The sequence below is a fragment of the Amblyraja radiata genome, chromosome 3 (genome assembly GCF_010909765.2).
Source record: "Amblyraja radiata isolate CabotCenter1 chromosome 3, sAmbRad1.1.pri, whole genome shotgun sequence".
In the NCBI taxonomy this organism is placed as follows: Eukaryota; Metazoa; Chordata; class Chondrichthyes; order Rajiformes; family Rajidae; genus Amblyraja; species Amblyraja radiata.
In genome coordinates, this window is record NC_045958.1 from 117,317,516 (window position 1) to 117,333,290 (window position 15,775).

The 15,775-nt window shown below is 43.7% G+C and overlaps 1 protein-coding gene across 5 annotated transcripts in view; it reads right to left on the reverse strand.

The window, feature by feature from the left end:
- Window positions 1-15,471, reverse strand: part of fcho2 (FCH and mu domain containing endocytic adaptor 2) — a 159,854-nt gene extending 144,383 nt beyond the window's left edge. For 2 of the 5 annotated variants that reach the window (XM_033018685.1, XM_033018684.1), the window contains exon 1: window positions 15,113-15,471. In XM_033018685.1, the coding sequence (XP_032874576.1) occupies window positions 15,113-15,139 (27 nt within the window). In that variant the 5' untranslated portion in view covers window positions 15,140-15,471. The remainder of the gene's footprint in view (window positions 1-15,112) is intronic. The other 3 variants (XM_033018686.1, XM_033018687.1, XM_033018688.1) reach the window with 3 other exon arrangements.
- Window positions 15,472-15,775: the final 304 nt, after the last annotated feature.

Genomic DNA, 15,775 nt, shown 5'->3' on the forward strand with positions numbered 1-15,775 from the left:
TCTAGCTCTCTCTTGAAAGTATCCAGGGAACCGGCCTCCACCGGCCTCTGAGGCAGAGAATTCCACAGACTCACAACTCTCTGTGAGAAAAAGTGTTTCCTCATCTCCGTTCTAAATGACTTACCCCTTATTTTTAAACTGTTGCCCCTGGTTCTGGACTCCCCCAACATCGGGAACACGTTTCCTGCCTCAAGCGTGTCCAAACCCTTCACAATCTTATACGTTTCAATAAGCGGCGCGACTTGTCAGCAGCGGCCTCTGCAGTCCGTCTGTGTTTTTTTTATTTTTTGTCTCGTTTTTATGTAGTTTTTGTTATTTTTTTTGTTGGGGGTATGTGTGTGGGGGTGGGGGGGGAGGGGGTAACTTTAAAATCTTTCCCTGCACGGGAGACCCGACCTTCTCTTTGTCGGGTCTCCGTTGTCGTTGGGGCTGCAACGTGGAGCAGCCTCCAACAGGAATGACCTGGGGCTCCAGTTGTGGAGCTACCGACTACTCACCTCACCGTCGCGGAGCTGGCCGAGTCCGGAGCAGGTGGAGCAGTGGTGGAGCACTGCTGCCACCCAACCCCCGGAGCTTCGGAGGCTGCAACTGCGGGTCTGGCGGACGGCGGCACCGGGAGCCCGCGGGTCCCTGCTGGGAGACCGCTTTTCGGGGCTTCCGCAACGGCGACTTCTCCCGCCCGAGTTGCAGGGTTGAAGAGCACCTGGAGCGGGGCCTTACAGCACCGCCCCGCGCGGCTTGGAATGGCTGGGGGCTCTAACAAGACCCGGTGTGCGACCTTGCATCACCCGGCGTGGCTTTAATGGCCGCGGGACAATCGTGCAGTGGAGAGAAGTTTTTTTTGCCTTCCATCACAGCGATGTGATGGATGTTTGTGTAAATTGTGTTATGTCTTGGGTCTTTTTGTTTTGTAATGTATGGCTGCAGAAACGTCATTTCGTTTGGACCTCAAGGGGTCCAAATGACAAATAAATTGAATTGTATTGTAAGAATCCCTCTCATCCTTCTGAACTCCAGAGGGTACAAGCCCAGCCGCTCCATTCTCTCAGCATATGACAGTCCTGCCATCCCGGGAATTAACCTTGTAACCTCCGCTGCACTCCCTCAATAGCAAGAATGTCCTTCCTCAAATTACGGGACCAAAAACTGCACACAATACTCCAGGCGTGGTCTCACTAGGGCCCTGTACAACTGCAGAAGGGCCTCCTTGCTCCAATACTCAACTCCTCTCGTTATAAAGGCCAACATGCCATTCGCTTTCATCACTGCCTGCTGTACCTGCATGCTTACTTTCATAGACTGATGAACAAGGACCCCCAGATCGCGTTGTACTTCCCCTTTTCCCCAATTTGACGCCATTTAGATAGTAATCTGCCTTCTTGTTTTTGATACCAAAGTGGATAACCTCACATTTATCCACATTAAACATTATCTGCCATGCATCTGCCCACTCCCACGTCATCCTGCATTCTCATAGCATCCTCCTCACAGTTCACACTGCCACCCAGCTTTGTGTCATCTGCAAATTTGCTAATATTACTTTGAATCCCTTCATCCAAATCATTGATGTATATTGTAAATAGCTGCGGTCCCAGCACCGATCCTTGCGGTATCCCACTAGTCACTGCCTGCCATTCTGAAAGGGACCAGTTAATCCCTACTCTTTGTTTCCTGTCTGCCAACCAATTTTCTATCCATGCCAGCACCCTACCCCCAATACCATGTGCCCTAATTTTACCCACTAATCTCCTATGTGGGACCTTATCAAATGCTTTCTAAAGGTCCAGCTACACTACATCCACTGGCTCTCCCTTGTCCATTTTCCTAGTTACATCCTCAAAAAATTCCAGAAGATTAGTCAAGCATGATTTCCCCTTCGTAAATCCATGCCGACTCGGACCGATCCTGTTAGTGCTATCCAATCCTGTTACTGTCTCATCTATAATGGAAGTGGGGAACCACCATTCCCTAAAGAATGAGGACATCTCCAATGACCTGGTGTGGAAAACCTCGTCCTGGGCGCCGATGCGGCATAAACGAAGGAATTGGGAGTAGGGGATAGAGTCTTTACAAGAAGAAGGGTGGGAAGAAGTGTAGTCAAGATAGCTGTGGGAGTCAGTAGGTTTATAGTAGATGTCGGTCAATAGTTTGTTTCCTGTGATGGAGGCAGTGAGATCTAGAAATGGTAGGGAGATGTCGGAGATGGTCCAAGTGAATTTGAGTGCAGGGTGGAAATTAATGGTGAAGTGGATAAAGTCAGTGAGTTCTGCATGGGTGCAGGAGGTAGCACCAATGCAGTCGACAATGTAGCCGAGGTAGAGTTCGGGGATAGGGCCAGTGTACGCAACACTGTACCCTACAAAGAGGCAGGCATAGCTCGGGCCCATGCGAGTACCCATAACTACGCCTTGCATCTGGAGCAAGTGGGAGGAGTCGAAGGAAGAGTTGTTGAGGACAAAGATCAGCTCTGGCAGGAGGAGGAGAGCATTGGTGGACGGAAATTGTCTGGTTCTGCGGTCTGACGGAAATTGGTTGGTTCTGCGGTCCATTTTCAATTTAATATAATTATTATCTGTTCATAATGCGCTCTCCTATATATTGTGGAGACCAGTATCAAATATGGGAACATATCCATCTAATTCATCTGTGGTACGTTGCTGCCACAGCCGTCAGGCTACAGAATTCCAAAGATTCACCACGCTTTCAGAGAAGAATTTTAACCTCCTCAAAAATCCTATGTAGTTCTTTCCCTTATTCTGAGATGTGAACCCTGGTTCTGAACTCTTCAGCCAGGAAACATGTTCTCCCTAAAATGCTGGAGTAACTTAGAAGGTCAGGCAGCATCTCTGGAGAAAAATAGGTGATATAACAGGTCAGAACCCATTTTCAGACGGGTTCTCCCTACAGAACATGTACAGGATTCCTCAGGACATGTTCTCCCTAAAATGTAAATTATACTTTAAAGCTTTAAAATGGTAATTGAGACAGAGCTACACAGCATGGAAACAGGTCCCTCGGCCCAGCTTGTCCTTGCCGACCAATTTGGCATTGTATGCTAGTCCTATTTTCCCATATTAAGTCCATGTCGCTTTAACACCTTCCTATCTATATATCTGATCAAATGTATTTTGAAAGTTGCAATTGTTAGCTAGATAATGATATACAATGCTGGTTTTAGGATTTCAAAACAAATTAACCAGGAACAAAAATGCTTCACCTTTCAGATTACGAAAGTCAGAACCTTTTTCCCAGAATAGAAATGTTAAATACTGGAGTGCTTAGCTTTAACATAAGAGAGACACATTCTAAAGGAGATGTGCAGGGCCAGTTTAGTTTCACACTAGTGAAAGAGGGTGGTGAGTGCCAGGAACACGCTGTCGAGGATGGACTGGAGGCAGATAAGATATTGGCTTTTAAGAGACTTTTTGATAATCACATGGATATGCAGAGATTGGAGGGATATGGATTATGTACAGGCAGATAAGAGTTGGTTTTGGCATGATATTTGGCACAGATATTGTGGCCCAAAAGGTCTATTCTTGTGTTGTAATATTCTTTGTTAAAATAAACAAATCCAGAACAACTGCAGAAGCAATTGGTAAATCCATGATCGGATTTTCTAGGGAGATGGTTGAAAGCAGATATTACAAACCTATTCAAATGGAAAGTGGTATATTGCTTTCAGAAGCTTATAATATAGAATATAAAATTAAAATAATTTAAAACTTTGAGTGCTTATCTATTTTGGGGGGCCTGGGTATCTTTTGACATGGTCAAGCTTTGACTGTTTGATGAAGGTTATTGATGAAGCAGCCAAACATGAAAGGCACAAGAACGTTGCCCTGAGGAACTTTTCCAATGAGTTGGAGTTGGAATAACTGGCTTTCATAGATCACAACAATCATCCTTTATGGGAGATATGACTCCACGCACTGGAGTGCTTTTTTTCCTTATACGCTCATTGGCATTATGGAACGGCATTATGTAAAAGCCAAACTCGGTAGTCACTAATTTTTCAAATTCAATTCTTTGGTCCACACTTGAACTAAGATGAGGCAAGGTTGGGGGTTCCAGTGGTCCCAGTGAAACTCAAGCTGGACTCTGGTGAGCAGATTATTGATTAATAATAGCTGCTGATAATTTCCATCATTTTGCAAATGATTGAGAGTAGAAACCTTTCGCAAAATTCAGCTGGATTGGATTTTTCTCCTTTCTCGTGACCAGGTCACACCTGGGCAATTTTCCACATTGTTGGGTGGCTGCCTATGTTCCAACAGCACAATACTTTTATAATGGGAGTGCAGCTAGTTTAGGAATGTGGAAGTTCAGTACAACAGCCAAAATGTTTTCTGCTGCCAAAGCTGTTGTTGTATCTAGCCTAGTCAGCCATTTCTTGCTGTCAAGCAGATTGAATCAAATTCACTGACGGCTGGTATCTGTGATAGTTGGGACCTCAAGCCGCAGCCCTGGCTGAATGTGGCTATGAAGGTTTAACCTTGTATTTAGCATTCACATAACAAATATTAATGTAGTATGCTTGAGGGACGTAGGCCTAAAATCCGCAACCCTCTGACCAATTGGGCTTAGGTGTGAGCCTTTTATGGACTGATTGACAGACTACGTGCTATTATTTTTATAATGATGACTATGAAGATGGAAGTAACCTAATGGGTCTTTCTAAAAAAATCTCCTATGATCTTGCCTTAAAATGTTTCAGATTTTGCAATTGTTTAAAACCATGACAAGCTGCACTTGTTCATTGTGGGATGACAGATGGCACAATGGGCTAAGTGTTCGGCTGGCAACCGGAAGGTAGCTGGTTCGAATCCTGCTTGGAGTGCATACTGTCGTTGTGTCCTTGGGCAAGACACTTCACCCACCTTTGCCTGTGTGTGTCTTTGGGCAAGACACTTCACCCATCTTTGCCTGTGTGTGTGAATGTAATTATGTGAAGCACTTTGGGGTCAATGCAAGTTGACTAAAAATGTGCTATATAAATTTTTTTAAATTGTTGGGACGACAGATGGCACAATGGGCTAAGTGTTCGGCTGGCAACCGGAAGGTAGCCGGTTCGAATCCCGCTTGGAGTGCATACTGTCGTTGTGTCCTTGGGCAAGACACTTCACCCACCTTTGAGTGCTTGTGTGTGAGTGATTGGTGGTGGTCGGAGGGGCCGTAGGCGCAGATTGGCAGCCACGCTTCCGTCAGTCTGCCCCAGGGCAACTGTGGCTACAGAAGTAGCTTACCACCACCGAGTGTGACTGAGGAGTGAATGAATAATGCGATGTAAAGCGCCTTGAGTATTAGAAAGGCGCTATATAAATCCCATCCATTATTATTATTATTATTAGGTGCTACTGTCAAATTCACATTTCAGAAACAATTACCAGCTGATATTATTACACACAAGCTGTTGCCATATAAGTCTGACAATTATGCAAAATACATGGTAAAAGCTTAAAAGATGTATGTAGATGTTGGTTTACACCCAAGATAGACACAAAAAGCTGGAGTAACTCAGCGGCTCAGGCAGCATCTCTGGAGCAAATGAATAGGTGACATTTTGGATTGAGACCCGATATGTCACCTTTTTCCTTTTCTACAGAGATGTTACCTAAAAGAAGTAGCATTTAATACAGATTTAAGAAAACTGAAATATAAAAATATATTAAAGAACATGTCAACATAAATTCAGAAAGGGTACACCACTGTATCTGTGAACAGTATGGCTTATTCAAATGTATTAATGCAGAAACACAACTGATATTGATCATACAAATGCATGATTTAAAATACCTGAACGTGGAAGAAATTTTCCACAATCCAAAACACCAAACTTTTGTATAGGAATTTGCTGGTAAGGTTTCAGATAGATTATTACTCCAAGGGGCCATAGTTTAAAGTTAATAAGTAATTAAAACCTTGAACTTTCTCTCCTAGGCCCTACTTTGGATGAACAAAACAAACATGGCCCACTTACTTTGAATTATCCAGGTCCAATTATTTTTGGCCCCATCACTCACTAAAAACCATCACAAACCAGTGAGCAACAGCAATACACTTTTTATTAGTAAACTTGATTCTGCAGCTAGTTTGGCTGTATCATTCAATGGTGCAGTACAGATTTAACATAACTCAAAATGACACCACTGCAAAGTTGATTTCTGATGTTTTATAGTCATATGCTCTGCTGGAATAAAGGTCAAACAAAATAGTACTGTTAAATAGATAAAAGAGGATGGATGGAATGTGAAGTGTTTAGTCACACTAAACAATTCTTGCCTTGTTTCACATCCAAGATTTGTCGTGAAAGCCATCTCTAGATAATGATTTTGAATAAAAAGTTTTATGTAAAATAACTGGGTCTGAATCCAAGACCCTTTGGGCGTTCAGTTATTCTATAAAACTTAGTATATTTTGACACCTACTCCCAATCTCAGTAATTGGTGCAAGCAATAGAACTTCCATTGTTGCACTGGATAAACCTAAGGATGCAAATACAGTGCACGGTTGGCTAAGGCTTAGAAATGGTAAGAGGCCATTGAATTAAATCCTGCTTGATGTGCACTTCAATCCTATTTACCCACTTTAGGTATCAATTAATGTGCATCGAAGAAATATTTAACAGATCTGATTATCATAGTTCAAGCTGACCCATGAGCAACAATATTTTTCCCCACCGGGGATTCCACATTTAGGAAGAATAAAACGGCAAGCTAATTAGGCCTGCACCATCTTTCAATGAGTTTATAGCTGATCCTCTATTTCTTCCAGTCTGCTTTCTCAACTGATCCCCATATCCCTTCATTCAATTTAAGTCAAAACAATCTAGTGCTCTCAGCCTTGAATGTACTCAACAATCACTCAGTCCTCTGTGGTGGAATTTTCGAAGGATTCAAAATCTTACGAGCCTTTCATGCCAAACTGGGTAATCATCGAGTAATACAGCACCGAAAAAGCTCTTCAGCCCAACTTGTCCATGCCGCCCACGATGCCCCATCTACCATCTTCTGCCCTCCCATGATGCCGTGCGCCCCCCCTACCCCTCAATATCTACCCCCCTCCCTCTCCCTCGCTACCCCCTCCCCTTCCTTCTACCCTCCCTCTCTACCCCCTCCCCCTGCCTCTATAGCCGTGCCTGCGCAGTTGGAGGCTATGCATGAGTGGATAGGACGGCGGATAGCGGGGAAAGGAGCAAATGAATAACATTAATATATAGCAAGGGTTAGTGTGTGTCTGTGGGGGGTGGTTAGTGTGTGTCTGTGGGGGGTGGTTAGTGTGTGTGTGTGTGTGTGTGTGTGTGTGTGTGTGTGTGTGTGTGTGTGTGTGTGTGTGTGTGTGTGTGTGTGTGTGTGTGTGTGTGTGTGTGTGTGACGCCGCAGGCCGACCCCTCCGCCACTGCACGTTGAGGGGACGGAACCCAATGGGTCCCACTTGGTCTAGTTCACTGTAAAGGTCCTGCCTTGGTTAGACTTCCGAAAATGCAACTCCTTAAACTTACTTGCATTAAACTACATTAGTCATTCCTCAGCTCACTTTCCCAAATGATCAAGATCCTGCAGTAATTTATGATAACCATCTTCACTTAGTGTAATTTGCAAATTTTACTACTCATGTCTTGTACATTCTGATCAATATTATTGATATAAACCACAAACAATAATGGGCCCAGCACCAATCATTGAAGCACACCACCAGCCACAGGCCTCCAGTTCAAAAAACAACCTTTTCATACCTTTCCTAGTTCTGGATTTTCAAACGGTTCTCTAGCTCTTAAAAATGTTATATGGTACATTGAAAATACTTCTCATTCTTCAAAACCCCAGTGAATGCAGGTTCATCCCATTCCTAATGGAAAACATTCTTATCTCACAAATCAATTCAGTGTATCAACATTGTCCTGATACTTGGGTACTAAACTTGTATTATAAATGCCAGAATCGTAGACTCCGCTATGTATGAACGAGCTCCCATTACTGTATATTATTAAATTCAGAAGTCTGACATACATGCATACGTCAGTTTCCATGAATGGCAGAACTAGTTTATTTTCTCTCTCCACTTTTGGTAATGAATCTTTCTTATCAGTCTTATGTATTTTTGATCCCATTCATTACAATACTGTGAAGAGGGTTCACAACCCAAAATATTACCTGCCCATTTCCCTTCACAGGTGCTGCCTGACCCACTAAGTTCCCTCAGCAATTTGATTTTTGCTTAAGATTCCAGCAACTGAAGTCTCTTTAATCTCCATTTATTTCCTCAATTGCTTGCTGGCATGAATAAAACAGTTGGTTAAACATTATCTGCATGGTAATTTTTAATACACAGACACAAGGACCCCTCTGAAGAGCAATACTTACTAGTTAGTTTATTCCACCATATAAAACATTCTGTTTTTATATTCTTCTTACTAAATAATCTCAAATTCACACTTTATAAAACTATCACCTCCTTGTCCATTCAAAGACTTTCTGCAGCCCATTCAGAGCTTACTTTTGCATCTAACTTTGTATTGTTTACAAATTTGGATAAATATAATGTGTTCCATTCTCCAAATTGATTAATAAAGATAAATAGCCCCTTGACTGGCCAATGTGATATTCTTCTCGTAAATGCTCGACAACCTGAAATGATCTATTTTGACTTACTGCTTATAGTCCTTCAACCAACTTTCTTATCCGTGCGAATTTGTGCACCCCACATTTCAGCCTCATTTCTATGTAACTACAGTACCATTCATATGACACTTTCTGCCTTTATGTTTATACTCTCTAAATCCACTCATTCTGGTGAACATTTGTCTTTCTGCAAAGCCAGCATCATTTTCCTATGATTGATTACCCTACAATTTGTAACAAAGAGTAAGGGAATGGCAGAGGAATTAAATAACGTTTCTTTCTTCACATAAAGATGAAAAACCTACCAGTAATATCCAATTACTAGGTTCTCATGTGGACCTGAAGTAAATATGTCACCGTACAAAAAATATACAAGAGACATAGTAAGAAAAAAATCCTAATAAACCCCAAAGAGCTGATCCACATCTAAGTCTTGAAAGTGGTGGGTATGAAAGTATCTAGTTCGATACCTGAAATGCCCAGGAAAGAAGGAGACTACATAGGTTGTTAGAGACTGCCCAGTCCATTACAGGCACTGACATCCCCACCTTCAAAGTGAGACTGCCTTAAAAAGGCTGCTGGTATCATCAAAGACCCACATCACCTTTGTCACACTGTCATTTCACTACCACCAGATGCAAGATCATCTTCTTCCCAGCAACAATCAGGCTCTTGATCACTACACAACACTAACCTCCGCGACTATGATCTTCTATAGAATGTGTCTATGGTTACCTTTTAGACTTTTGATTAATATATGAATTTTTGATTATTATATGTTATCTGTATGTTATTAGGTTTATGGACTTGTTAAGCTCCAGGGAGTAAGAAATGTGTTGTTCTGTTATTGGTATATATGACAATTAAATACTGTTAATTCTTGTAGTGGTGAATGCTCTTGTTATCATCTTTCAAAATTCTATGGCTTCTGAAATTGTTCCTGTGGATTGGAACGTGAACCCACATTTTTAATAAAGGAGGGAGTGGGAAAACATGGGGCTATCAACCTGTTCCCTAATATCAGCAGTGGGAGTGTGCTGGAGACAACAATAAAGGATGCAATACAACAACACCTTGAAAGGAATCATAAGATAGGGCAGAGTCGGCATGGATTGATGAAAATAATGATTTGATTGATCTGCTGGAGTTCTGTGATCAGTCGCATAGGAGGTCGGTCAACAAGGTTTGAGCACATGGAGTTGGCTGAAATACACAAACATGGATTGAGAATAAGTTATTGGACATTAAGGGAAGAGAGGGAATTAACAGATCTTTATCTGGCTGTAACATGTGTGGTGCACAAGTGGGCCCTAATTATGCGCAATCTATATGAATAATGTAGTCATGGAGTATTTCCAAATTTGCTGATATCAAAAACAGTGGGGTTGTGAGTAAGAAGGATGATATACAAAAACGTCAAGTAGACAGAGCAAATGCATGAGTGGGCAAGAACATGACAAATGACACATGACAAATGCAATGTAAGGTTGCGAAAATGTGGTTACCTACTGTTGTGCACAAAACAGCATGATTTTTTTAAATTTTAAAAGAGTGGGCAATGCCGATGTTTAAAATCACTCAGATGTTCTCGCATACAAGTCAACACACATACAGCAACTAATTTAGTAGACAAATGGTATGTTTATCTTCTTTGCAACAACATTTCAGAAAATAGAAATGAACTGTTCAGCTCTACTAAGTTTGAGCAGACTATGCCACATTTTATTCTCCCCACGTTCTCAACAACTCCTCCTTCATTCTAGTATTTGCCTGCACAGCTGATGCATTTGATGATAGGCAGTTAACGTATCTAAATTAACTAACGCTTCTTTAGTATGTGGGAGAAAACTGGAGCTATGCGGCACACTCTACTCGTGTCTCCATTCTTCTGCCCAGTAGAGTATTTATCTCTTTACCATAAAAAGGATATAACTGCCATTGATGGGGTGCACCTACTATTCTAGTCAAGCTGCTGTCTCACAGCTCAAGAGACCTAGTTCAACCCTATCGTCTAGCTAATTGAAGGCAGAATTGGCTTCATGAAAGGAAGCAAAGGATGGTGATAGAAGGTTGTTTTTCTGACTGGAAGCCTGTGACTGGTGGTGTGCCCCAGGGATCGGTGCTGGGCCCATTGATGTTTGCGGTTTATGACAACAACTTGGATGAGAATGTATGTCATGATGAGTAAGTTTGCAGAAGACAGTAAAGTGGCATTGTAGATTGTGAGGATGATTGTCCACAATTACAACAGGAACTTGATCAACTAGACAAGTGGATGGAGGAATTGATAATGGAGTTTAATGTAAATAAATGCTAAAGGCCCTGTCTCACGGTGCGCGTCCACCCACGAGTGATCCCGAGTGAAAGAAAAAAAATCACACTCGTGGTTGTCTACGAGATTCCAAGTTTTTGTTCACGATTTTAAACGAGTTCCCACGTGTATGTCTAACTTTGCCGTTTACTTCTCATTTCTGCGATGTACCAAGTTCCTCTCCCGAGTTACCAAGTTCCTCTCCCGAGTTACTCTTGAGCCAACTGTGAATTAAGGCCTGTTTTAAGTATCAAATAGAGGAGCTGGACAGCATCTCATACAGTAAGTATATTATGATTCAGTATTGAAAGTTATTCCATTTCAGAACTTAAAAAAACTAAGCAGGATCTCGGCCCCGCACTTGCTGCCATTGTGCAGCAAGGAGGCGGTGGCGGCGAAGCAAGTGTTAAAGAAGACAGCTCCATCCTGCGGCTTTGAGTTAAAGATAGAATTCAGCGCGGCTGCATCTATTGAGATGACCTACAAAGGTCCAGTGCCAGAGCGTCTCTCTCTGCTTCATATACATGGGAATTCCCACAGTATGGTCACTCAGCGGGACAGGCAGCATCTCTGGAGAGAAGGAATGGGTGACGGGATGACGTTTCCAAAATTCTGCTGCGTCTTTGTATTATTCCAGCACTGTGTGTTCACTTTTTGTCAACCAGCATCTGCCCTTTCTTGTGTATGACATTATTTGTATCCGTGGCAGTTGATTGTCGCTCTCTTCAGTTTCCCAGGGCGTCGGGAAGGGACTGGAGTTGGGAGGGAAAGATGGGGGGAGGAGGGGGGGGTTGGGTGACTTAGTACGGGAGACAAGTGTAGGAGAGGTATACTGACTGTGTGGGCAGACTCTTTGGTAGTGATTGCCCACCAGTCTCAAAATCCGCTGTGTCTCCCTGTCCCTGGGATAGCAGGGGGCGATCAAACAGCACAATACCCCCCTCCCCCTCCACGCCAATACGAAGGGCAATGATCCCAAGGCTTTAGCATCAGAAACAGCGGGCCATAATCACCCGCCATAACGCGAGAGAGATCATGCACAATTGTAGATCTCCTTTGCACGTCGGTGTTTCTGTCCTTCTCCACTCATTGTTGGCCTGTGTGTCGCCACCCCCACCCCTCTGCTTCCCGGCCATGTGTGTGACCCCTTCCCTCCCCTCTCCAGCTCCCCGCCCATTGCACCGGGCGCGGGGGCTTTCCACTGTCTTCACATTGGCGACGCCAGCAGGTCAGTGCCAGTCGCCCCGGGGCAGGTGCTCGGGGGCTCTCTCCCGGCATGGCCCCGGACCCGGAGGGGGGGGGAAGTTGGGAGTCAGCAGGCACGCCAGCTCTGCTACACAATCGGCCGCCGCCAACCAACCCACCCATCCACGTCCACGCGCTCGGTAGAACAGGAGCTGAGACTGGGAACTGTACCGCCTTTGCCCCCTCCCTCTGCAACTGCAAACAACCCCACTCTCCTGCTCACCTAACCCGCCCATCCCTTCTCTCTGGGTATTGAAGGCGCTTCTGGTCTGCAGTGTGCAATAGTCATCAAAATACACTGCATCTTTAGAAAGGAAATATACAAAACATGTCAATCCCACTGGATAGGCCTTTGTCATGGTGCTGTACAACACGGAAACAGATCCTTCGGCCCAGCTTGGCCGTGCCGTCCAAGTTGGCGTCTTGGGGTAGTCCTATTTGCCTGCATGTGGCCCATAGCCCTCTAAACCCTTCCCATCCATTTATCTGTCGTTAATAACCTCAAGAAAATTCCTGCTTCAGTTTCCTGGGTCCAACTCAGAGAGAAGTCTCCCCCCCCCTTTCCAGGGTTAATCGATCCACTGTTTATATTGCTCTCTGCATTATTAAGTCCTTGACAGTGAACCCCATGGGCAATCACTACCAAAGTGTCTGCCCACACAGTCAGTACATTTGTCTCCCGTACTAAGTGGCCTTCATCACTTAGGGTACTGAGTATAGAAATTGACTCATAATGTTAGTTATACAACATGCTTGTGATGCCACAAGCGTTCAGTTTTTGTCACTCTGCAAAAGAAAGGATGTCATTCAGCTGGAACAATTAGTGTAAAATTAGTGCAAATGGCAGCTCAATGGTTGGCATGGCTTTGATGGGTTAAAGTGCCAATGCCTGCACTGTATGCCCATACAGTTTAGAAGAATGACAGATCTCATTAATCTTACAAAATCCTTCAAGAGTTAGATGTAAAATAATGTTTTCAGTAAAACCAGGGTTCATAGCCTCAGAATAAGTAATTTAGAACTGAGTTAAAGAGGAACTTTTGCCACGCAGATTGGTGAATCTTAATATTTTCTATCCAATGGACTGCAGAGACTGTCATTTTGTTTATTCAATACAAAGATCAATATATTTTTGGATATTAAAGGAATTGGGAATCATGGGGACAATGCAGTGAAATGATGTTGAGGTAGAAGATGAATGATGGAACAGGTTCAAAGGGCCAAATGTTCCTTTGCAGAATTTCTATTTGAACGCTAAGACTCTATACTGAACAAACCCCCACCCCCATTTGACTAAGGTGTACCTGATCTGCTATGAGAGGGTAGCAGTTCCAAGTGCTATTTAACTTTATATAGCTAAGTGCTATATAATGCTAAGGAGGAAATCAGAATTCCAAAATACTTTCAGGATCACCACTGATGTTTCATTACACACTTGCACTAATTCAAAGTCCAGAAAACATTTTCAGCTGAAATCATTACAAGTAACTCACCAACTATATCTTGATCTGTTCAGGGAAAGTAACACTTCCGTGAACAAAAAATTATTTTGCCTCCAAATTGAGATAAATGTAAATTTTGTTTTCGTGGGGAAACTTTCTAATCACGTTTGGTATCTAAAGTACATAGATTATCGAGATTCAATTTTTTTTTAAATGCTTGATTCCCATTTCACAAAACCCATCAATATTATTACAGATTTCTGATCTAAGACAACAGATATGGTTAAACAAAATTGTGATGAAAGGTCTTCGACATTAAATTCTGTTTTCTTTCTATAAATCCTGACCGAGCTACTGAGAATAGTTTACAGTAACGTGTTACTCTTTCAGTGTCTCCAGATTTGACAACTGTTGGGTGCGGCTGAAAAGGTAAATATTTTGGCTAACACAAATTTAACTCGTTGATTCCGTCAGGACAGACAAGCATCTGCTCTCCTAGCACCATATCAGTTTATAATGCCAATCCTGAAACACCCTACGTTCGTAAAATATAAATGGGAAACACCCAATATTCATTGGAACATTCCACAACCCGCCAATATAACATCCATAAACTCCGGCTGCATTTAACAATCAGAATCAATAGGAAACATTAACGTTAAATAAATTTCACGAAGTCTACTTGTTGAATTCCTGCTGTCAATATAAAATATATTATAAATAACATATACGCTCCCCCGACATCAGTCTGAAGGGTCTCGACCCGAAACGTCATCCATTTCTTCTCTCCAGAGATGCTGCCCGTCCCGTTGAGTTACTCCAGCATTTTGTGTCTACGTTCGATTTAAACCAGCATCTACATTTCTTTCCTACATATATGTATGTGTGAGTGTGTCCGAGTGTGAGAGTGTGTATGCATATGTACACACATACACAGTGAACCTTTTTCTCGTTTGTTATATTGTTTACATATTCTGTTGTATTCAAGTAAGAATTTCACTGTTTTATCTGGGGCATATTACAATAAAACACTCTTGAATGTGTTTATCCACAACAGTGTTTCAATTGCCTGCCACCCGCCACACTAACTTGTTTACGGAAGAGCAGGCACATGTTGACGGTCGTCCACATTGGCCAATGAGAAAAGCGGACGGTCGGTTCCCAGGGGCGTTGCACCAATCAGCGGGTTGGGCGGGACAATCTCCGCCCCACCCACGACGTGCAAGTTCGGTTGCGCTCGGGGCTGAAGCGGCGCCCTAAGGCCCGAGCCGGCGCCCTCGCCTCAAGCACAAGCCGAGAGCCTTGCTCCCTCAGCCACCCACCTCCACCACCACCACCTCCACCTCCACTCCCCAGCCCCGCTCTCAAACACAAGCCCCAGCGCCTTAACACAACGCAAAAAAAACAAAGCAGGCGGACGAGAACATTCCTTCGCCGCGAACATTATTATATTATTATTATTTTAAAAAAGTGACAAGAAGCAACGGACGTACCCAGAAATTATCCACGAACTGCGACATCTTAGAGCCGTCCGTCGACGTTGCTGCCGCTTCTCCGGTGAACAACCAACCTCCCGCCCCGATCGCGTTGTTGGGGTTTTTTTTAAAGATGTAAAATGGAAAGGGTGGAAATGGTAAGGATGAGGGAGGAGAGGGGGAAAAAGGGTCGGTTTAACGTTTTAATTATTTTGTTGTTGTTGTGTGTCTCCCGACAACAAAATGAATAGTTTGTGTGGGAGTATTTTAAACAGACCCGCTGCGGTTGGGGGGCAGTGCGAACGCGGCGGCGGCGGCGGTGGCGGTGGCGTCGCTGCCACTTGTCCGAGCGAGCGAGCGAGCGGCCCGCCCCAGTGCCGCCTGTCACCACGGCGCATGCATGCACGCACGCGCGGCGGGAGCGCGCTCACGGGCGCGAGGGGCGGGTACGCTCGAGCAAAGATTATCGCTCGAGAGCGGAGGGGCGGCCACGCGCGACACCCCAGCGCCGGCCGAGGAACAACGACTTTCCCCCCCCCGACTTCAAGAGAACCTTTACAAGTTACCCTTATAATAGAAGATTAGAGACACAAAATGCTGGAGTAACTCAGCGGGATCGGCAGCATCTCTGGAGAAAAATGAATAGGTGAGGTTTCGGGTCGAGATCCTTCTTCAGACTAT